Here is a 20,871-nt window from a genome sequence, read left to right on the forward strand (position 1 = left end):
TTGGGCCTCTACTTCTTCGAGGCCTGGCATCAGTCCCCATCCTGCCCCTAGGCCCTCGCCTCCCCCATGAAGCCTGCCCCTGCCCTTTATGCCTCCCAGGCATCCTTGCTGCCCTCACATACACTGGCAGGCCCCCACCCCAGGGCTCTGGTACTTCCTCTAGCTCCTGCCCCCTGGTCTGACATGACCCCACCCTCCAAGGGGAAGATAAGTAGACATGCATCTTTGCAAACTCACCGCTCCCCATCCTCGTTCTAGCCCGGCAGGGCTGGGAGGACAGGGGCTCTGCCCAGTGCCTGCACGTCCCCAGTGCAGAGCCTGTTGTGTGGCTGGGCCCAGCACACAGATAACTGATGAATGCAGATGGGGTGGCACCCACCCCCGTACCCAGGCTGCCCACCCCATCAGCTGTCTTCCCTGCCACCCTGGGTGTTGTTGGCTGAAGGACTGGGCAGGGGTCGTCTCTGGGGCCGCAAGGGGCAGGCCCGGGCCCCTAGGGAACGAGACGATGGGACCACCAGACCCCCAGGACTGGCCCTCAGGCCCTGGCACATCCCTGACCACAAACAGGCAAGTGGAGCCTAGAAGAATGTGTGGGTGGGTGTCGGCCGGGGCCTCTGGGCCCTGCCGCTCTCGGCCACCCCTTCCCTCTGCTCCTGTGACTGTTGCGTGCAGTCAGGGGGCCTCGGGCTCGCCCACGCTACCCTCCAGGCCCACAGCAGCCGACCCCCACTTCTGGTTTCTGTGTTCCCAGCTGTGTGTGTGTGGGTGCCTGTGTAAGATACAACTGACACGAAAACCAGCATCACAGGCATCTCTGTGGGACAGGGTGGGGCCGAGCCACTCTGCCTCTCGGACTCTCAGCTGGGGTCAGGGGTGGGGTCAGAGGCCCCGGGAGCTGCCCTTTTCCCAGGGGTCAACATGACCACAGTGAGCTGGGGACAAAAGGCCCTTCTTCTCTGCAGAGGCCTGGACGGTGTGGAGGAGGGTGCGTTCCTGCAGACCGGCGGGGAGCAGGGGCGGTGCCTTGGAGAGCAAACGTTGTCCCTGGGTTTTGTGGAGCCCTGTCCACCTGCCTGTGAACCGACAGGCCGGGTGTGCCAGCTCTGGGAAGTGATGCTTGGGGACTCCCGGACTGGGCCAAGGCCACAGGCTGCTCCCTCCTCCTGGTCCCCAGAACACAGGGCCAGGCAGGGGCTGGTCCCGGGGGAGGGAGGGGGCTGGGGCCAGGGCCGGATGTGTGCAGGACGCCTTCGTCCTTCTCTGCCCCCCCTGCCCCCAGGCCTGTCTTGCTTCAGAAAGGATGTTTCCCGGTCATTATATTTGTGCTTCCTCTGGCGTCTGTCTCAAGCCCAGCCCTGGCCCTGACCACTACACCCCTGGCTGACCCCTGTGTTCTCTGGGGACCCTCCATCTGCCCATGTCTCACCTCGGGGGGGGGGTGAGGAGACTCACAGTGATGCTGGCAGCAGGGGGTGGTGTGGCCAGCTGAGCCACAGAGCAGATCAGGGGACTGAGGAGGGCAGAGCTGACCTGGTGGGGGTGGGGTGGTCTCAGTTTGCGGGGGTCAGGCCAGAGCTCAGCACGAGCATCAGGTGGCCAAGGCAGGTGGCCGAGCTTGGCCAAGGCTAGGGAGAGGCCCTGGCTGACCACTCCCAAGGCCAGGCCCCCGTCCCTTCTCCCTCTGACGGAGAGGCTGGAGGGAGGAGGACGCCTGCTTCCTCGAGGGCTTGAGTCATGGCCAAGAAGAGTGGCTCAGTTTTTCCAGAAGGCCCCGTCAGCCCAGCAGCACAGCCGAGGTGTGACAGTGGGCCCACCGCTGGGCAGGAGTGGGGACCCACAGGGCAGATCCGGTGCTGCCCGCTCCCTGCTGGTGGGCGCCCATCGAGCTAGAACAGGAGCCAGGCCGTGTGGGCCGTCTGCACCTGGGTCAGCTCCCCGCGGGGCCCCTGGCTCTCCTCCAGCTGCCTCCGCTCACAGCCCCACCTCCGCAGCAGCCCTGCTCAGCTTCGAGTGCCGGAGGGCTGGGGGCCAGGCACGGTCCCTCTGGGTGGTACACCCTGAACTTTGGGGGTTCGAGCCATTGCCGCCCCCCCGGGGCCCAGGCGGAAGCACCAGGCAGTTTCTGGTCCCAGCCGAGGCCTGAGGTCTGTGGAGCTGAGCCAGCCCCAGCACTGCCAAGATTCCCGGCGGGGGGGTGGGGGGTGGGACGGCGGGGACACAGTTCTTGCTTGTTCCTGCCCCAGCTCCTCAGGCTTAGCTGAGCTGCTTCCTTTTTTAGGCAAAGTCAGAGCTCCAGTCTGTCTCCCAGCCTGGCGTCTCACCTGCCAGAGGGAGGAAGGAAAACCATTGAGTCCCATCCGTCCTCCCTGCTGGGCATCCTCCTGGGGAGGGGGGAAAGGGAGGGGACATCCTGGCAGAGATGGCCCTGCCTCCTCCCCGTGGGGGACCTGTGCCCCCCACCCAGCTGCACAGAGAGGAGTGGCTGGGAGAGGGTGGGGGTGACCCCACAGGAAGGCATCTTAGGAGGGAGGGGGGCAGGGCTCTCCTGGACCTCACTCCTGCCCACGGGACACTGCCCCATCTCGCCTAAGGGCAAGGAATCTGCCCTGGGGGCACTGAGTGTCCCTCAGGATGTCCCCTGCAGCCAACCACCTCTGCTCTGGTCTAGCCAGGATCCCAGATGCGCGGCTCCTGGTCACAGTGGAGGGTTTCCCCAGTGGGTTGCTTGGGGGGGTTCTGTCCTCAGTCCTGGAGTTTGGCCTCAGCCCTGGGCCCCTCATTGGGCAGGGCCCATGGGGACAGCGGTATGCCCAGCATGATCACACTGGACAGGCCTGAACCAGCCATCCTCAGCTCCTATGCCTCTTCCTCTAAGAAGCCAGGTGAGGTGTCCCCCCAGAAGCTCCCCTTGAAGGTCTCAGGCTTCTTTCCTCTCCCGACGCCCTGTCTCCTTTCTAAGTTCCACCCTCCTAATCTCTGTTGGTCATTCCTTGGAGGAACATGTCACAGCTCCCATACACCTGCCCCTCCCCAGTCTCTGTGGCCAGAGCCTGGGACTTGTTGGGGGGACGTTGTTTTTGGTGTCACCCACACACTCTCATACCCCCTGGGGCTCTCTTGGGCTTGGCTTCAGGGACTCCCAACACTGCGGAGCCAAGGGCAGCGGGCCTAGGGATGACCCATCTTGGAGGCTCCCTGCTCGGCTCCTGGCTGGGGGCTGGGGGCAGGGGGTAGGGGACAGGGCTGACTCCAAGGCCTTACAGCCGGAAAGGGAGACCGCAGTGTCTGTGTGTGCGTGCCGCCCGCGTGTTCCTCGGCGGCATCCCGGTGAGTGCCGCGTGTCGCCGCACGTTTGGGCCCTTCGTGCGCGCGCCTCCCCGGAGCCGGTGCTCCTCCGCACGCGGGGTAGCGCGCGCGCCGGGGCGGGACCTCGGGGCGGGGCCGCGGTGGGCGGGGGCTCCCGGGGGCGGGCTCCGGGGGCGGGGCCCGGGTCCGACCCGCTCGGCCGCGCGACCCGCAGCTCAGGAGCGAGCGAGCCACGAGCGGAGGCAGAGCGTGGCCGTCCCGTCGCGCGCGATGCTGCCCTGGACGGTGCTCGGCCTGGCCCTGAGCCTGCGGCTGGCGCGGAGCGGCGCGGAGCGTGGTGAGTGCGGCGGGCGGCCAGGCCGGACTCAGGTCCCAGCGCCCCGCCCCCCCCACCATGTCCGCACCGAGCCACGCTCTCCTTCCGCGGCTGTAGGGCGGGGGCAGCTGGCAGGGGACCACACCCACCTGCGGCGCGGGCCCCGCCGGCAACTCCGCGGGATCTTGGGGCCTGGACAGGGAGGGGGAGGGGCCTGTCGGGGAGGCTTGTCCCTGCCTCAGTTTCCCTTTCCTTGGAGTGACCATTAATAGAGGGATGGTGAGAGGGTTGGCGTCGCCCCACTGGGTTGGGGGAAACTGAGGCCGCAAGGCCGGGACCAGAACCGAGACACCCCAGGCCGCTGTCTGCTCATGACACAGTGGCGAAGGGCCCCATCTGCCCCCCGGGGTGCCGGGAGGAAGGGGGAGGCCTTGGAGGGGCATATAGGGCCCTCGGGCTGCTGCAGCAGGTAACCTGCTTCCTGGGTCCAGGTGGAGCAGAGGATGGGGGCCAGGGGAGGGGTGACATCATCTGTAAGTGGGGTCAGGACTCCAACCAGGACTCCGGGCTGTGGGAGGGGCTGCAGTCAGCGCTCTGTTCCCCCCATGCCTCCACCTCTGCCCCCCACACGCCTCCACCTCTGTCCCCAGTCTCCCCAGCTGCCTCTGTGCCCCCACCGCACGCCCCACCGGTTGCTTTACCTGGAGGCTGAGCGGTGTAGGCTGCTTCTTGAAAGCCAAGCCCTGGTGGCCCAGACCCATCCACCCACCATTCCTGGGGGCTGGGCTGGGTCCAGCCTGCGCAGAGTCTGCTGAAGACAGGGAGGGTGTGGGGGCTTGGAGGAGTCAGCTCTCCTTTGCAGACAAGACAGGAGCCCAGGGGGTGCCCCAGGCATGCGGCCAGGATGCAGAGTTGGAACTGCTGAGAGTGTGGACCCCTCTTGGCTTAGGGCCCCTCTCCCCCGGGTGCCACCCCAGGACGTTTGGGGTGTGGCTGAGCAGGCTTTCAGGGCTTCCTTGGGTGAGGGCAAGCGCCAGCTTAGGGAAGGCTCAGGCCCTGGGGGTTCTGACCTGGGTGTGCGGCTGTCTGGGGGCCACCACCTGGGGCTGAACCCTTCCCTCTCCCCCAGGCCCCCCGGCATCTGCCCCCCAGGGGGACCTGCTGTTTCTGTTGGACAGCTCGGCCAGCGTGTCTCATTATGAGTTTTCCCGAGTTCGGGAGTTTTTGGGGCGGCTGGCGGCCCTGCTGCCCCTGGGCCCTGGGGCCCTGCGTGCCAGCCTGGTGCACGTGGGCAGTCGGCCGCACACCGAGTTCCCCTTCGGCCAGCACAGCTCAGGCTCGGCCATCCAGGACGCCATACGCGCTGCAGCCCAGCGCATGGGTGACACCAACACTGGCCTGGCGCTGGCATATGCCAAGGAGCAGCTGTTTGCCAAGGCGGCGGGGGCCCGGCCGGGGGTGCCCAAGGTGCTGGTGTGGGTGACAGACGGCGGCTCCAGCGACCCCGTGGGGCCCCCCATGCAGGAGCTGAAGGACCTGGGCGTCACCGTCTTCGTCGTCAGCACTGGCCGCGGCAACCTCCTGGAGCTGTCGGCCGCCGCCTCGGCCCCCGCTGAGAAGCATCTGCACTTTGTGGATGTGGATGACCTGCACATCATCACCCAGGCGCTGAGGGGCTCCATTCTTGGTAGGTGGGAGGAGGCGGAGCCCGGGGAGCCCCAGCGGGGAACTCAGGAAGAGGGCCAGGTGAGCCTCCAGGAGGACCTCACATGCCTGGAGCAGAGGCCAGGGCTGCAGGGACAGGGGTGCACACGCGGCTTCTCCAGGGACACACTCCAGCCGTTCACCCCAGGTGCCCCCCAACCTGGGCTGAGGCGGGACAGAGGGGCAGGCTTGAGTAAACACCTCCAGGTGGGGCTCTCTGCTGGAGAGTGGGGGACTTGGTGTGGGCTGAGGGACTCAGGTGCTGCATCTGGTGGAATGTGTCTACCTGGAGAGGAAGTGTAGGAGGTTCCAAGCCTGGAGACTCTGCAGAGGGGCCCACCAAGCCTGGAGGGAGGGGGAGGGCCAGGTCAGGAAGGGCCGAGACTGCCCCCCAAGAGCTAGGGGCGAGGGCAGCCGCAGAGGGATTGGAGTGGGACTGCACTGCAGGCGGTTGTGGGGATTGCTGGAGAGGAGGCCGGACCTTGGAGGGCCCGCTGTGGGGGCTAGCAGCTCCCCTCCGAGTTTCTTGTGGAACGCCCTGACCCAGCTAAACCTGGTGGGAGAGGGAGCTGGTGTTGAAGGGCCTGGCCACTGGCAAGGTTGGCTGTAGCCACTGAAAAATGCCAACGGCCCCAGGGTCCTCCCAAGTCTCCACCTGTGGTTAATCGTCCACCTGAAACCGGAAGGGGTTGAACTGTGGGTTGGAGGGAGGTAGAGTGTCCTTCCGAAGATTTACTCCAGGACACCTGGCCCTGGTGGCCCCTGGATCAACCACTGTGGCTGAGCCTGGAGGCGACAGCAGGAGAAAGGGCAAGCAGCTGGACAGGAAAAACCCAAGGCTGCAGGGCAGTGAGGCAGTAGGGCGGGGGCTCCTGGGAGTGGGGGCAGGGTCTGAGTGTGGGGGATGGGCGAGGGACGTGCCAGCCGGGCAGCTGCACACCCAGCATTAAAGAAGGCAGCATGGGGTCCCGAAGGGCTTAACCCTGTCCCGACATTTATCAGCTTCACCTCCCCTGCACCGTCACTCAGACGGCCCTGTGGTGCTCGGCATCAAAGCCCAGGAGTAACACACGTTTGGGGGTCCCACCCTGGAGTGCTCCCAACACACTCTCCTGGGGACTGGACGCCGGCAGCACCCGAAACTCCAGGTCCAGCTGCTCCTGGGGTTGTCACATCTCTCCTGCACCTCGGGGCATTCTCCAGTGGCTCCCCGTCTCTTGGCTGTACCGTGGGCCCCGTTTTCCTTGACTGTTCGGAGCTGAGCTGACCCCGGACTCTGTGCTGGTCACTCAGGCTGGATGGGGGGCTGGTCCTCTGTTCTCTGACATCGTGACATCAGTTTGGATCCTGCCACCTTTGAGGGGCCCTTGTCCAGGCCACTGGACTGGGTGGGAGGTGGCTGCTATACCTCCGCACTGGTTTGAGCCTGGAGCTGAGGCCAGGAGGGAAGCTCCTGACGGGGCAAAGTAGGGGGCTGGCTGCACTTATGTCCTTCTGCGGATCCTTAGCATCTGGTGGGTGTGGCCGGGGCTGGCCTGGCGCCCCGCGCCCTGCTCCCCGCCTCTGGGTGTCTTCCGGGAGTCAACAGTCAGTGCCCCAGGGTCCGCTGCGAGGAGGCATCTCTGTTCTCTGCCCTGTCCCCCCGCAGACGCGATGTGGCCGCATCAGCTCCGTGCCTCCGAGGTCACGTCCAGCGGCTTCCGTCTGGCCTGGCCGCCCCTACTGACCGCCGACTCGGGCTACTACCTTTTGGAGCTGGCGCCCAGCGCCGAGCCGGGAACGGCGCGCCGCCAGCAGCTGCCAGGGAACGCCACGGGCTGGGCCTGGGCCGGCCTGGACCCTGACACGGACTACGACGTGGCGCTGGTGCCGGAGTCCAACGTGCGGCTCCTGAGGCCACAGCACCTGCGGGTGCGCACTCTGCCGGGTGAGGCGGGACGCGGGGCCGGGCGGGCTGGGGGTGCCGGCGCGGCCGGGCAGGGCGCGGGGCCGGGCGGCGCGGCCCCCTCCCAGCTCACAGGCACTTCCCCCGCAGAGGAGACCGGGCCGGAGCGCATCGTCATCTCGCACGCCAGGCCGCGCAGCCTGCGCGTGAGCTGGGCCCCGGCGCTGGGCCCGGCCGCCGCGCTCGGCTACCACGTTCAGGTCGGGCCCCTGCGGGGTGGCGCGGCGCAGATCTTGGAGGTGCCCGCGGGCCGGAACAGCACCACGCTGCAGGGCCTGGCGCCGGGCACCGCCTACCTGGTGACCGTGACGGCGGCCTTCCGCTCCGGCCGCGAGAGGGCGCTGTCGGCCAAGGCCTGCACGCCCGATGGCGAGCGCAGCCGCGCCCCGCGCCCCCAGTCGCCGGGCGCTGGGGGCCGGGCGCCGTGAGCAGGCCGCGCCCGAGCACCCGAGGGCGCCCTTCTCCCGAGCTCGGTGGGTCTTGCCCCAGGGGTGGGATGCTGGCCGGCCTTTGTCCCGCGGGACCCCCACGCAAGAGGGCGCCCTGCTCCGGCGTCGGCCCTCCAGGACGCGGCCTCGCCTGACCCTCCGCGGCAGCTCTGGCAGCGGCGCGTGCTCTCGCGACTCCCTCCCCTGCCCGGCCCAGAGCTTGGGCAGGATTTAGCGGGGAGATAGACAAGGAGTCAGGGTCCCGTTGAGAACGAGAGGCCCGAGATGGCTCTGGGCCCAGGACCACAGGGCGCCGGGGCGGCCGGACCTCACACTTGTATTAAGGGCCACACCCTCTGGTGGCAAAGGCTAGCATTTGTTTGAAGGAGCTTGGTCTCCGTGGCAGCTCTGAGTCCCCTCCAGCCACTCAGGTCCTGGATGGGAAAGGAAGGAGGTGGCTCTGGCCAGGTCCTCAGAGGCTTCCTGGAGGGCGCAGGGTCTGGGAAAGGGGAGGGGAAGTGCTGGGAGTTGATCGTGTGGTCAGCAGCTGGGTGGCTGGAGGGACAGTCTTCACCGGCATGCTCAGCCGGCTTGGGGGAAGTGCTTGCTGGGAACAGTGGCCCTTCCTGCCTACCCAGGACCCCACTGGGCCCAGCCACAGCCACTGGGACGCAGATGGCGCCTTTTGGGAGGAATGGGACAGGAGCTTGGCATTTGGGACCCTGGAGACGGGCGAGCTTGTTCTTGCGGGACCCCAAGGCTGGAACTTGCAGGGAGCTTTCCCTGCTTCTGGCTGGAGGGCCTCCGGGCAGGGGCAGGGACAAGCAAGGTTCCCCTGGGTGCTGCACCCCAGCCATTCTCTGCAGGGCCTTCTGACCCCACCTCCTGTCACTGCTCTTATCCTGGGGCCACCAGGCAAGTCCCAAGGGCAGGCAGTGCTGCGCTCCCTCAGCCCCACCCCGCACCTCCTCCTCCGCCTGTGTTGACTCAGTGCTCACTTTGCCTCTTCCCCACTAACACCCCAGACTTTAAAATACAGTAAATCAGATGTAAACTTAGTCCTGCAGTCTCCTGAGAGTGTATTCCTTGTCAAAACACGCCAGCCCCATAAAAGGTTGCAAGTTAAAAAAAACGTCTTGGGTGGAGGACGGTTGGTACCCCGGCTGGTGCTGGAGAAGAGGAGGGCGGAGCCTCCCCCTCCCAGTGCTGGAACTCAGGCCACTGTGCCCCCTGCGGCCGCCCTGTGCATCTCCTCTTCAGAGAGCGCAGGCCCCGTTTCTGAGGGCATTGCTGGGACCTGGGCCTGATCCATCCCTGATGGGCAGAATTCCCCCTGTGGAGGCCTGCATCCCCCACTCCAATCCCCTGGGTGCTCGCGGGTCACAGCCCACGGGGCACCCAGAGAGGCACCCCCTTTCACGCTGCGCCCCTGAGCCCAGCTTGCAGCGCACCGTGCGGGCGGCAGGAGAAAAAGCAGGAGGTGCTGGCGGAGCGTTTCCTAGTGGCTCAGTCACGCTAAAGACAAGTTGAGCTGTGAGCCCCTGCCCCCCAAACATGCCTCCAACCCCGAGAGGAGGCAGAGCAGCTGGAAGACGCACGCCCCCACCCCCTGGAAGAGGCTCCAGCCTCGCCTCCTCTCTGCTGGACGCTGAGGCCCAGAGAGAGGAGCCCCAAATCTACCTCCAGGCCAAGGAACGCCCCTCCTGGAAGCCCTTGTCTCGGAAGTGCCGCCCTTGCATCATCCCAGGCAGTTCTTAAAGGTCGTGGAGTCTGGGCCACGTCTGGAAAGAGTCTCCCGGAAACAGCTTTGTCCCGGTCTCCACCCCTTCCCTCTACATCCCCTGACTCGCAGGCCCTGGCTCCGTGGTCCACTCTGGGTCTGGGGCCCAGGCTGAGGCCTGCAGGGACTTACACGTGCCACTTCCTAAGGCAACTATGAGCTTCTGGAAGCACGTGAAAGTCAGAAAGGGCCGTGCAAGAGTTTATGATCCACATGGCAGCCCAGGTCCATGCAGCAGGAGTGGGCCAGGCAGGGGAGGATCCTGCTGCTTCTAGGGGACCCCAAAGGGAGGCTCCTCTGGTGATGCTGGGCGGGCACAGTTCTCACACTCACGAAGGTTGCTGCTGCTTCCTAACTTGAAGAGGAGAAGCTAAGGATTTCCCCAAGGCTGCATGTCACACTCATCCCGTGTGGGCTCTTCCCTGCAGCCCAGGGCTTGCCCGACGGCAGGAAGCTGCGAGGGCCAGGTAATGGACAAAGGCTGTCTGTGAGAAGGCCAGATGGCTGCTGGGTCTGGATCAGGCCTCTGGAGGTGGGTGTCCAGAAGTGGGTGGTGCAGCCACTGGTAGCTCCCTGGAGCACCAGCTGTTACCATGGCGACAGAAAGAAATGGTGTCGGGCTGCTGTGTGAGACGTGTGTCCTCACAGCCTCCTGCTGTGGTGAGGGGGCAGCTCAGGAAGCTTGAGGCTGACAGCTGTGTGTCTGTGCTTTTCTTCTGGGATGAAAAATTTTCTTCCAACATCCATTAAAAAAAAATGCCAGTGGAAGTCATAGCTCCCCCTAGAGGTGAGTGTGGTGAGGAGGGGCCCCCGGGAGACCCTCCCCCGCAGGTCCCAGTCCTTGGGTGGGAGGTGGAGAGGGCAGGATGTGCTTCTGGCTGCCGGCCACTGGCAGGGGGCTCCCAGGCCGGAGCCCTTCTTGGGAAGGGAGAGGGCTGAGGTCTCCCAGGCAGGGGCAGGGTGGGGCAGGAGGGAACCCTGTTCACTGACATGTTCTCACCAGGAGTTAAAACTCCTGCCACTCATTGCTTATGTTTCAGAAGTGTCTGTGAATGCACCCATGACAATCATATCGTCCTAGCCACAGACACTAAAGCCTCGCAGGAAGGACAGGCCCCCGTGCCCACCAGGTGTGTGCACAAGCACAGGGAGAGCAGTGGGTGGCCAGCGGCTTGCCTGAGCCCCTGACCATAGTGTCCACGGGAGCGGAGGCCACAACCACCCGGCTCTGGTGCCGCACGTGGGGTGCACAGCACTTACTAGGGGAGGGGGTGAGAGCCACGAGCTTCTCAACTTGCTGTGGGCCTGGGGTCCTGGCCAGCTCCCAGTCCTGCTTTTTCGCCAGGGCCAGCCCCTACTGGACGTGAGGGCACTGGAGGCCGATCCCAAAGGTGCCACTCCCAGCCCCTCCCAGACGACCCCGGGGCTCCATCAGTGCCACAGGGCTTGAGCGACTTGCTTCCAAGGTCTGTCCAGACTATGCAGCTGACCCTGCTCTTCTCCTGGGAAGGCAGAGGTCCCAGCTCAGCCCTTCAAGGGGCAGGCCAACGCTCATGGCATGTCTCCTGTCCTCAGGGTGGTGGCCAGGCAGCTGAGCCCCTGTGCTGAGGGTCCCCCCACCTCGCGTGCCTCTGGGGATGGCCTGGCTGTGCTGGCCTTCTGCTGGGTGGGCCTGTCGGTCCAGCTGGTGGGGAGGTGCGGTACGGCTCCAGGGGGGAGGAGAGAGCCGCCTGCTCGCCAAGAGCAAACACAATGCGGGGAAAATGAGGCCCTGAGGGCTCCGTGCTCCCTCCCCTCTAGGCTCTTCACCCTGGAGCCAGGAGGGGAGGGGCTGCAGGGGCCCTAGGAGAGGGCTTCGGTGGGTAGGGTGGGGACCAGCAGCCGGAGGCCCTGCCCTGGGGGCTCGGGCCCAGGGGGACCAGGCCGAGCCAGCAGCTTTTCTTTCGGCTGGACTGGGGCGCATGAGCTGGGGCTCCAGAGACTGGAACCAGCAGGTCCTTTTGGAGCCTGAAGAGAGAATGGGAGCGGAAGGGCCCCAGCTGGGTGAGGGAGAGAGATCAGCCCCTGAAGGCCCAACTGTCCTAGGAGAGAAGACCGAAGAGTGATGCTGGGGGGCTCCAGACTCAAGTGGAGAGGCTTCTGTCCCTGGGAGACACGGGGCAGCTTGGGCAGCTGGCGCTGCAGCCTCAGTGCTGGGAAGTCCTGGGGCCTCACGGAAGGCCCCAGCTCCCCAAGGGTCTGGCCAGATGCAGGGGACTCAGGAACCACACCTGCTGCCCAGGCTCTGGGGGCAGAGTCCTCTGCACTGGGCCTGGGTGGGGACCACTCTGCTCCTGCTGGCCTGGGCTCTCGGGGGCAGCTGTGTGCCCTCACCCTGGGCTCAAGGTCAGGCTGGAGGCCAAGCTGTCCACCTGCACCTTTAACTTCTGCAGTCTCTCCTCCAGGTCTTCAAAGCTTGAGGACTCCTTCAGAGAAAAAAAAACGTCCTGTGGGGAGGGGGGATGTTGGGGGAATCCCATCAGCAAAACAGCGCAGCATGGGCGGCTGAGAACCCCACGTTTGTCAATTAAACATGAACACGGGGCTTCCCTGGTGGCGCAGTGGTTGAGAGTCCGCCTGCCGATGCAGGGGACGCAGGTTCGTGCCCCGGTCCGGGAAGATCCCACATGCCATGGAGCGGCTGGGCCCGTGAGCCATGGCCGCTGAGCCTGCACGTCCGGAGCCTGTGCTCTGAAACGGGAGAGGCCACAACAGTGAGAGGTCCGCGTACCGCAAAAAAAAAAAAAAGAACAAAACATGAACACGTCAGGTAGAAAGCATCATCCTAATTCCCTTGTATTAACTTAGTGTCTTTAGGAAAGCGGTGTCTGTCCTGCCTAGTGGCTTCCACCTAAGACTTTAAGTGACAAACACAAGCGGACCGGACATTCTGTGGGCCCATTGGAAACCGGAAAGTGTGAGCAGCACCGCTGTGACGAGGGAACCCGGAAGGAACCCCTCCATCAAAGGGGGGGCGGTGCAAGCACCTAAATCTTAAGATTTCTGTTTTTTAAGCCAAGTTAAAGGAAACTGACTTTTTTGTGAAACTGACTTTAAAATTTATTTATTTGTTTGACTGCCCTGGGTCTTAGTTGCAGCGTGTGGGATCTTTTGTTTGTTCGTTTTAGTTGCAGCGTGCGGTATCTTTAGTTGCGGCATGTGCGATCTTTATTTTTAAATAATTTTTATTATTATTACTTTTTAATTTTTTGTTATTTTTTAATTTATTGTGGCTGCGCTGGGTCTTCGTTGCAGCATGCGGGCTCTGTGTTGCGGCATGCAGGCTCAGTAGTTGGGGTGTGTAGGATCTTAGTTCCCCGACCAGGGATCCAACCCAGGCCCCCTGCATTGGGAGCATGGAGTCTTAACTGCTGGACCATCAGGCAAGTCCCTGACACTGACTTTTTAAACGCAGAACTTTATTTTCAATTATTCCTTGTCATACAAAAGTACACAGGCTTTCCAAATGCTGGCCTGTGGATGGAGCTAGAGAGTTGCCTGTGACCCAGGACCTCACTTCTCTTTCCCATTTCTTCTTTACCCAGCAAAGCCAGCCCGGAGTTCTATTGGTTGTATGGTTTGTAGCTGATCTGTAGAGACCTTGATGATGGCCAATGAGGGACATCTTTGGTTTTTCTCTTGATTTGGGGAAACGAAACAAACAACAAACCCCAGACAGAATTATCTTAGAATTTTTTTGTTCCTATTTTTCTTCAGGCTTAAGATTAAGACTGTTTTCAATCTAGTGGAGAAACTCCGTATAATACTGGGAACTCAACAAATTCCATCAGGGAAAGAACGCAGGGGCAACTTGGATATTGGCCCAAGAAGCAAACTCTGCTAACTTTGGACACTGGGTTCTAGAGCAACGCTGGCCTCTGTCCATCCTTGTCTCTCTCTGCCCCAGGCGGTCCAGCCTGCACCTTGGTCCCTGAAGCAGGCACGTGGCCTCTGGGGGTTCCCAAGGAGAAACCTCACCAGGCAGAGACCAGAGCCAGGACCCCTGGGCCTTGAGGAGCTCTCCTTCCGCGACGGCGCCCTCTGTGGGGCCTCGGGGGCTCTGCCGTCCCATACTTCTGGGGTTGCAGAGCTCTGTCCCCTCCCTTGGGAGCCACTTTACCTACAACCACGGACCGCTGAGTTTTGTTGTGACGCCGAAGAGGAGGCTCGGGAGAGCCCTTCATTCTACTGACGGTTGCGGGAGATTGGCCGGGGCCGCACTTCCGCTCTTCCATCATCTCCGTAGCACTGACTGTATGCGCTAGCACCGAGACCCACTAAGCACCGGGCCGGCTTGCCCCGCGCCGGACACGCCCGGCCCGTAGGGCGGTTCGCCCTGCGCTGGACACGGCCAGCCCGTGCTCCGCTGTCCGAGGGGGCCGCTCAGCCCGCGGCGCCGGCGCCTGCTCTCGGGCCCGGTCCCCAGACCCCCGACCCCGCGCCCGCCTCGGGCGGGGTCCTCCCCCGCCTATCGGCCGCCTCCCACACTCTTCCTCTCGTAGGCCTCTCCCTCGGTCGGGACGCCGCGCATCAAGTGGCCTCGGCTCCAGCACTGGCCTCTCTGCGGCCCTGGGGGCCGGAACTCTGTGGGCGCCCATAGCAACGGGGCCAGTGTCGTTGCCACGCGGAAATGACGAACCCAAGGGCGCGCACGCGCCCAGACCCTCAATTTCGTTCCTGACCAACCCCGGTCACCTGGCACCTCGCCCCGCCCCCTGACGGCCTACCCGCCCCCCCCACCGAGCCAGCTCCTGCAATCGCTGCAGCGATGCCGTGACGTCACGGTCCTCGCAGCCAATCCGAGGGCCGCGCGGGGGGGGACATGGACCTCACGCGCATCCGTCGCCCTGGAGGAAGGGCCGCCGCCGCGCCTGCGCAGTCTCTGCCGCCGGCTCGCGGCGCGTGGACCGTGCTCTGCGTCGCGCGCGTCCGAACGGCTACAGGTTCCGGCGGCGGCGCGTGGAGCTCGCGAGCCATGTCGTGGCTCTTCGGCATCAAGGGCCACAAGGGCGAAGGCGCGGGGCCGCCGCTTCCGCTGCCGCCCGTGCAGCCCGGGGCCGAGGGCGGCGGGGACCGCGGCGCGGGGGACCGGACTGGGCCCAAGGACAAATGGAGCAACTTCGACCCGACGGGCCTGGAGCGCGCGGCCAAGGCGGCACGCGAGCTGGAGCACTCGCGTGAGTGCGGGGGTTGGGCGCGGGGAGGGCGGCCGGGCGGCGGGCTCGGGGGCACGGTGGCCCTTAGTGGTCTGAGGGATCGAGCGGCGAGTGGCCGTCGGGGGGAAACCGGTCTCCAGCGGTAAGCCAGCCGGAGCCACCCTGCGTGCAGGGAGGTTCGGGATCCCCTGATCCTCTGGCATCTTCCCAGTTGCCACGCGTCCTTCAAGTGGGGAAACCGGTGCCGAGGGGACTCAGGGTACAGGCAGCAGCTGGCAGGGCTGCACCCTGGTCTTCAGTTACCGCCTCTTGCCGTCTCCACGTGGAACGGCCAAGGGTGGCCTAGTAGGGGATCCGTCCGTGGTGGTTGCTTGGCAGTTTTCCGCTTAAGAAGGGAAACGTGTTTGAGGGGCGTTGGTCTTAAGGGAAATAAAGCAGATTTGCATTTATCATTGGAAAAAGGTAGCGTTCAGGTAGGCGAGGTCTATAAAGCAACAGATCAAGCAGCCCTGGGCCAGTTGATGACCTTCCTGACCCAGGCCCTCAAGACAGCAGCGGTGAGTGTACCTTCACTTAGCCCATGGGTTTTTTCATAACCTTCTTTTTTCTTGTGGCTTTAACAGTTTGTGTCAAAATCAAGATTAAGGGTCTGGAATATAGCACATGCTGAGTAGGTAATAGCTGGAAGAATACAGTAGCTCTTAAACTTTTAAGCAGAGGTGCTCTATTCTCAAAGAAGACTTTATGGAGCAGTCTTGTTGTGAGCAGAGGTGAGCACAGTCTTCCTGTCTGAGGAGGGGGTGGCCTGGCACTTTGTGGCTCAGTCCCCGCCTTCCCGCTGGGGCCACGAGAACATCCTGGGCAAAGGTCTCCAGCCTTTCTGGTTCTCAGATCCTGGAGGGACATTCAAAACAGAACAGCCTGTTTCCTTAGGCCTAGCTGGAACACGCCCCTCTTCAGAGTGGGTGTTAAGTATATTAGATGTATTAGGTTTGCAAGATAATTTCAGTTATCACTTGATGGCTGAAGAGAGGCTTGCAGAGGAGCTTGAGAGACAACGGTTGGGCTTCAGGAAACCTCAGATGATGACAGACTTCTGACACGAGACCTAATACTTTAGGTTTGTTGGGGGGGTTGGCCCATTCACCGTGCCCAGAATTTCAAAGTTTGCCTCCTTTTGAAATGTGAAGGCCGACTCTTGGCCTCTGAAACCCACACAGTTGTACGTACAGGCTGGTGTGAATAGCCTTGGTGTGTCTGAGGGTAGCAGCGACTTCCTGTCTGCTCCTGCCTGTGAATTGCTCCCAGGTCTCCTGCACTGGCTGCCCCAGAGCTCTTGCCCCAGGACATTCTCCACCTGGGTCCCCAGAGCCTTGGCCTCTGCTCCCCCATTTCCCCAGCAAGCAGCATCTCCTGCAGAGTCCCTAGCTACCACCACCTAGAGGCATGGTCCACCCCACTGGCGTCCACATCCAGTGATACTGTCTCAAGTGTGGACTCTACTTCATTTCTGTTCCTGCCATCCTTCCTGGCTTTTCTGCTGGCCGATGGGGGAGGTTTCACCCTGGGCTGCCGCCCCTTCTGTCCCCATACCCTCCTTCCCAGGGTGCCTGAGCCCCTTCTGTCCTTAGCCCCTCTGCAGGCCTGTTGTCTGGAGATGCTCCCAGTTCACAGCCAGAGTGCCTGCCCTGGTTGGCCTGTACCCGCTCTTGTTCACCTCACTGCTCTCTCCACGCAAACCAGAGACGTCCCCAGCTGCTTCTTACAGCCTGACCACTGTCTGTGTCCTTCGGGGCCCAGCCTGATGCTACCCAGTTCCCCAGGTTTCCCAGGCCCTCCTTGGACGCCAGAGCAGCACATTGGCCTTGAGCTGTGTGCTCCACGCAAGTACAGGGTGCCTGCCTGTGGTGGGTGCAGTTAACGTGGCGGCTCGCACATCTCGGTGTAGGACGACTTCGAGGTGACAGTCATCGTCGTCAGCACTGAGGTCGTAGCTTGTGATCGGGGGGCTCGCGGGTTCCTGTGCTGAGCGATTTCCGTGCTTTCTCCACCTCACTCCACGGGTCGGGGGAGGGAGCGCCCTGCTCCATTGGCAGGCAAGGTGCTCGGAGCAGTCAGCCTACCTGTCAAAGGTCACGGCGCGAGTAAGCAGGCCAGCTGCAGGTCCTCCCCATACTCTGAAGCCAAACCACGAGCCCCAGCCTACCTCAGCCCTAGAGCTTCCACCACGTGCCAAACACGTGCTTGGAGCCAGCGAGCCCCAGGGGTTACGCTGTAGTCAGTGATGCAGGTGCTGCAGCTTGGGGTCCTGGGGTCTGCTGCTTACCTTGAAGGCCTCAAAAAATAAGACAAATTGTGGTGGGGGGGGAGAAGGGTGGATGTGTGGGCAGCAACCTGGGAGCGTGGTAGCATCAGGGAGGTGGGCTCATGGGGTCCCAACCTTCTCTCCGTGCTTTTATGTGTTAGAAAGTTTTTGTAGTGAAGCGTGGCGCACAGGAGAACTTTGTCATCGCGGATCTATTAGAGAGGCCCGACGTGCAGGCGTTTTCAGCAAGGAGAGCACCGGATACCCACATATTTCCACATGTGAATTCCGCTGATGAAGAAAATACACCTGGAAGTTGTCAATCACACACATACGTGTTTCTAACATGTGGCCTGTGAAGAGCTGTCAGCCTATGTGCATCGGCTTCTTTCTGGGTTTTGGGTTTTTTTTTTTTAACATTTATTTATTTGGCTGCACCAGGTCTTAGTTGCGGCATGCGAACTCGTAGTTGTGACATGTACGATCTAGTTCCCTGACCAGGGACCTAGACCCCTGCACTGGGAGCACAGAGTCTTAGCCACTGGACCACCAGGGAAGTCCTTTCCTTCTGGTTTAATCCTTGTTTGCCCCTTACGTTCTTACCTGCCTGTGCTTGCCTGTCTGTGAATCAGTAACAGGTATCAGAGGCCCAGGAAAAATGTTCGCACTGGAAAAATAAAGGACGTTCTAGCCACAGGCTTGCTTTTTGTTTAATGGGGAAACGACCACCATGTTGACCCTCCTGCTGTCAACAGGCGGGCAGGGGACAGCCTCTCTGATGGAACCCTTTGGAGTGTGACAGTCCCCTGGGGGCAGACCGCGCACACACGCTTTCCGCTGGGGATGGAGCATACACAGGTGGCCCTTGGAGGGAGGGGTGGCTGAGCAGGTCCGACCAGGGTGGCCACGCGTGCGCTCAGGTCGAGGTGGGCTGTGGTGTCCCTGAGCAGCCCCTGGCACTTGTGAACACTCGCCCGGTGTCCTGATGCCCACACACCTGCCCCCGCTGCAGGACACGCCAAGGAGGCGCTGAGTCTGGCACAGATGCAGGAGCAGACGCTTCAGCTGGAACATCAGGCCAAGCTCAAGGTGAGTGTGGGTGTGGTGCTGGCAGAGGTGGGCTGCAGCCCCGAGGCTGAGGGGCCCCCGGACAGACAGAACATGGGCGGTGGGTGCAGCTCCTCCCTCTAGGATTTGAGGGAAGCGGGGATCAAAGACAGGTGTGTGGCCTGAGTTTTGTACAGAACTATCTGGAAGGGCAGATGTGGGTGAGGAGTCTGGTCTCCCCGAGGGGGGACTCCTGCCGTCACTCTGAGCACGTAGTGAGCCAGCGTAGGAAAGGCACAGGCTCTACCCTCCACCACGGGCTGTTGTAAAGCGAATCAGAAAGCAGGCACGTGGCATAAGCGCAGCGGAAACGGTGTAGGGGGCTGGGGGAGTGACAGGCGCCCCAGGAGACCGTCTGGCTGCTTTGGGGCCTGGCCCTGTCCGTTTTCCTGGCTTCTCTCTGCTTGTGGGTCTGGGTCCTCCTGGGCCTAGGTGAGGCTACAGCTGAGCACCCACAGGCCTGTGGGGTGCAGACCAGGCTGCATCCCTGCCCAGGCGCTGCACAGGCTGTCCGGCTCCTTGGAGCCCACGCAGGGGAGGGGCATCGGGGCGGGAGGCCTGGCCAGGTCCTGGGCTCAGGGCGGCTGGTGTGTCGCGCAGGAGTATGAGGCCGCCGTGGAGCAGCTGAAGGGCGAGCAGGTCCGGGTGCAGGCCGAGGAGCGGAGGAAGACCCTGAGTGAGGAGACGCGGCAGCACCAGGCCGTAAGGCGGCGGGGGTGGGGCATGCGGGGCGCTCCTCGGGCCCCGCGCCCGCCGAGTCCCACCCTGGACCATGGCTTCTGTGCCCGGGCCGTGTGCACACCACCCTTTCCCTCCCTAGAGGGCCCAGTACCAGGATAAGCTGTCCCGGCAGCGCTATGAGGACCAGCTGAAGCAGCAGGTGAACTCTGCCCAGCCGCCTGTCTTCCCTGAGGGCGTGGGCATCCCTTGGGGCGGGTGGGGGCCAGAGCCTGGGGTCTGCCCGGCAGTAACCACTACCTTGGAGGGGTGGGGATCTGCCCGTACCGCCCCAAGGGTCTCCCGGGTGGGACCCTGACTGACGGGTCTGTGGGGGGCATTCAAACGGGTCTGTGGGGGGGCATTCAAACGTCGAGCCTGTTGTGGGCGTTTTAGTTTTTAAATTAAACAGTCCAGCAAAAAACCTGTTTTGTGAGGACAGCTATGGGTCAGGGCTGCTCTGAGGCCGAGCTAGGCTGGGGGCCGCGGCTCCTGCCTCGGGCCGTGCAGCCTGCAGGCCTCAAGGCGACCATCCCCTGGGGTCGGAGCCCCTGGGGCGATGGGGACATCTCTGAGGCCAGAGCAGCTAACCTGTTGGTGTGATGTTGACCGTTTCCTAAACTCGAAGCCCTTCCCTCTCCCTTGTGGCTCCTTTTCAGCAACTTCTCAACGAGGAGAACTTACGGAAGCAGGAGGAGTCCGTGCAGAAGCAGGAGGCCCTGCGGCGAGGTAGGGCCCTGGCCTGGGAGCTCACGGGCCTAGGGCCACGGGCCTTGCTTCAGGCCCTGTGCTTCCCAAGCAGCGTGAAGCAGCGAGCGCAGAGACCCTTGGGAGAGGGGGGTGGGGGGGTACCCGGGGGGTACCCTGCGCTTGCGCTTCATCCTGGGTCGGGGGGCCTCGGGCTGAGCGCTGCTCCCCGCTCTCCCTGGGCAGCCACCGTGGAGCGGGAGATGGAGCTTCGGCACAAGAACGAGATGCTGCGGGTGGAGGCCGAGGCGCGTGCCCGGGCCAAGGCTGAGCGCGACAATGCTGACATCACCCGCGAGCAGATCCGCCTGAAGGCTGCTGAGCAGCGCCAGACCATCCTGGAGTCCATCAGGTGAGGCCGTGCCCAGCGGGCATCCTCTCGCCCCTTCCCCTGAGCAGGCACCCCACTACTCCCCTGGCTGGTCCTTCTGCGGTGACCTTTGGGGCTGACCTTGGAGGCTGGGCTAGGCGCACAGGCACAGCCCGATTCCTTCCCAGTCATGCCACTGCTTCCCCTGCAGGACGGCTGGCACCGTGTTTGGTGAAGGATTCCAGGCCTTTGTGACAGACTGGGACAAAGTGACAGCCACGGTAAACAACGCTGCCGTTTTCCTTGCGGTCTGTGTCACGTGTCGGGGTCTCTGCTGGCTGTGAGAGGCGCCTGGCGCTCTGAGCGTTCACAGACCTACGGCTGAGGCGGTCGCTGCCCCCGCGCCCCCCACTGCCACTGGAAAGCCACAAGTGACGCAGCCTTTGCGTTTGGGGCGCTCGGAACAGCTCAGTGTTGGCCCTGGTGGGGCTGGGAGGAGGGTGTGGGAGGGGTGCCAGGCGTCCGTTTTATCTCCACACCAGTGCCTGCCCTTTGGAAAGGTACTGGTGGGGCCCGGCTGAGACTCAGGGAGCTGGTGGGGGAGCCCCTCTTTTCTGCCGGGGATGGGGTGGGCGCCACCTGCCTCCCCTGCCCTGTTCCAGGTGGCTGGGCTGACGCTGCTGGCCATCGGCATCTATTCCGCCAAGAACGCCACGTCGGCCATAGGGCGCTACGTGGAGACGCGGCTGGGGAAGCCGTCCCTGGTGCGGGAGACCTCTCGAATCACGGTGCTGGAGCTGCTGAGGCACCCTGTGCAGGTGACCGCGGGCCTCCTGGGTCCGTGTGGCCTTACGGCCGAGTCGCACACGTGACCCCTTTTCCCCTTTTTACCCAATACTGCCCTGTTCCCCTGCTCACAGATTTGCATTTGGCTCTCTTTCCTGACGCTATTCCTCTGGCCCTGTGGCGTCAGCACTGGTGGCACCCTCACGCCAGTCTGCTCCGTCC

General features: G+C 63.3%; 1 protein-coding gene across 6 annotated transcripts in view; it reads left to right on the top strand.

Moving 5' to 3' along the window:
• Nucleotides 1–2,338: 2,338 nt before the first annotated feature.
• Nucleotides 2,339–20,871, top strand: part of LOC137213145 (ATPase family AAA domain-containing protein 3) — a 29,790-nt gene continuing 11,257 nt past the window's right edge. The window contains exons 1-10 of one of the 6 annotated variants that reach the window (XM_067717636.1): nt 3,484–3,646; nt 4,755–5,312; nt 6,978–7,256; nt 17,995–18,071; nt 18,690–18,791; nt 18,910–18,969; nt 19,466–19,535; nt 19,740–19,905; nt 20,075–20,144; nt 20,526–20,681. In XM_067717636.1, coding sequence (XP_067573737.1) covers nt 3,580–3,646; nt 4,755–5,312; nt 6,978–7,256; nt 17,995–18,071; nt 18,690–18,791; nt 18,910–18,969; nt 19,466–19,535; nt 19,740–19,905; nt 20,075–20,144; nt 20,526–20,681 — 1,605 coding nt within the window. In that variant the 5' untranslated portion in view covers nt 3,484–3,579. Of the gene's footprint in view, nt 2,886–3,266; nt 3,331–3,483; nt 3,647–4,754; nt 5,313–6,977; nt 7,257–14,397; nt 14,699–15,139; nt 18,072–18,689; nt 18,792–18,909; nt 18,970–19,465; nt 19,536–19,739; nt 19,906–20,074; nt 20,145–20,525; nt 20,682–20,871 lie in introns of those variants that run through there. The other 5 variants (XM_067717646.1, XM_067717673.1, XM_067717653.1 and 2 more) reach the window with 5 other exon arrangements.

This window comes from Pseudorca crassidens, chromosome 2 (assembly GCF_039906515.1).
Source record: "Pseudorca crassidens isolate mPseCra1 chromosome 2, mPseCra1.hap1, whole genome shotgun sequence".
Lineage (NCBI taxonomy): Eukaryota > Metazoa > Chordata > Mammalia > Artiodactyla > Delphinidae > Pseudorca > Pseudorca crassidens.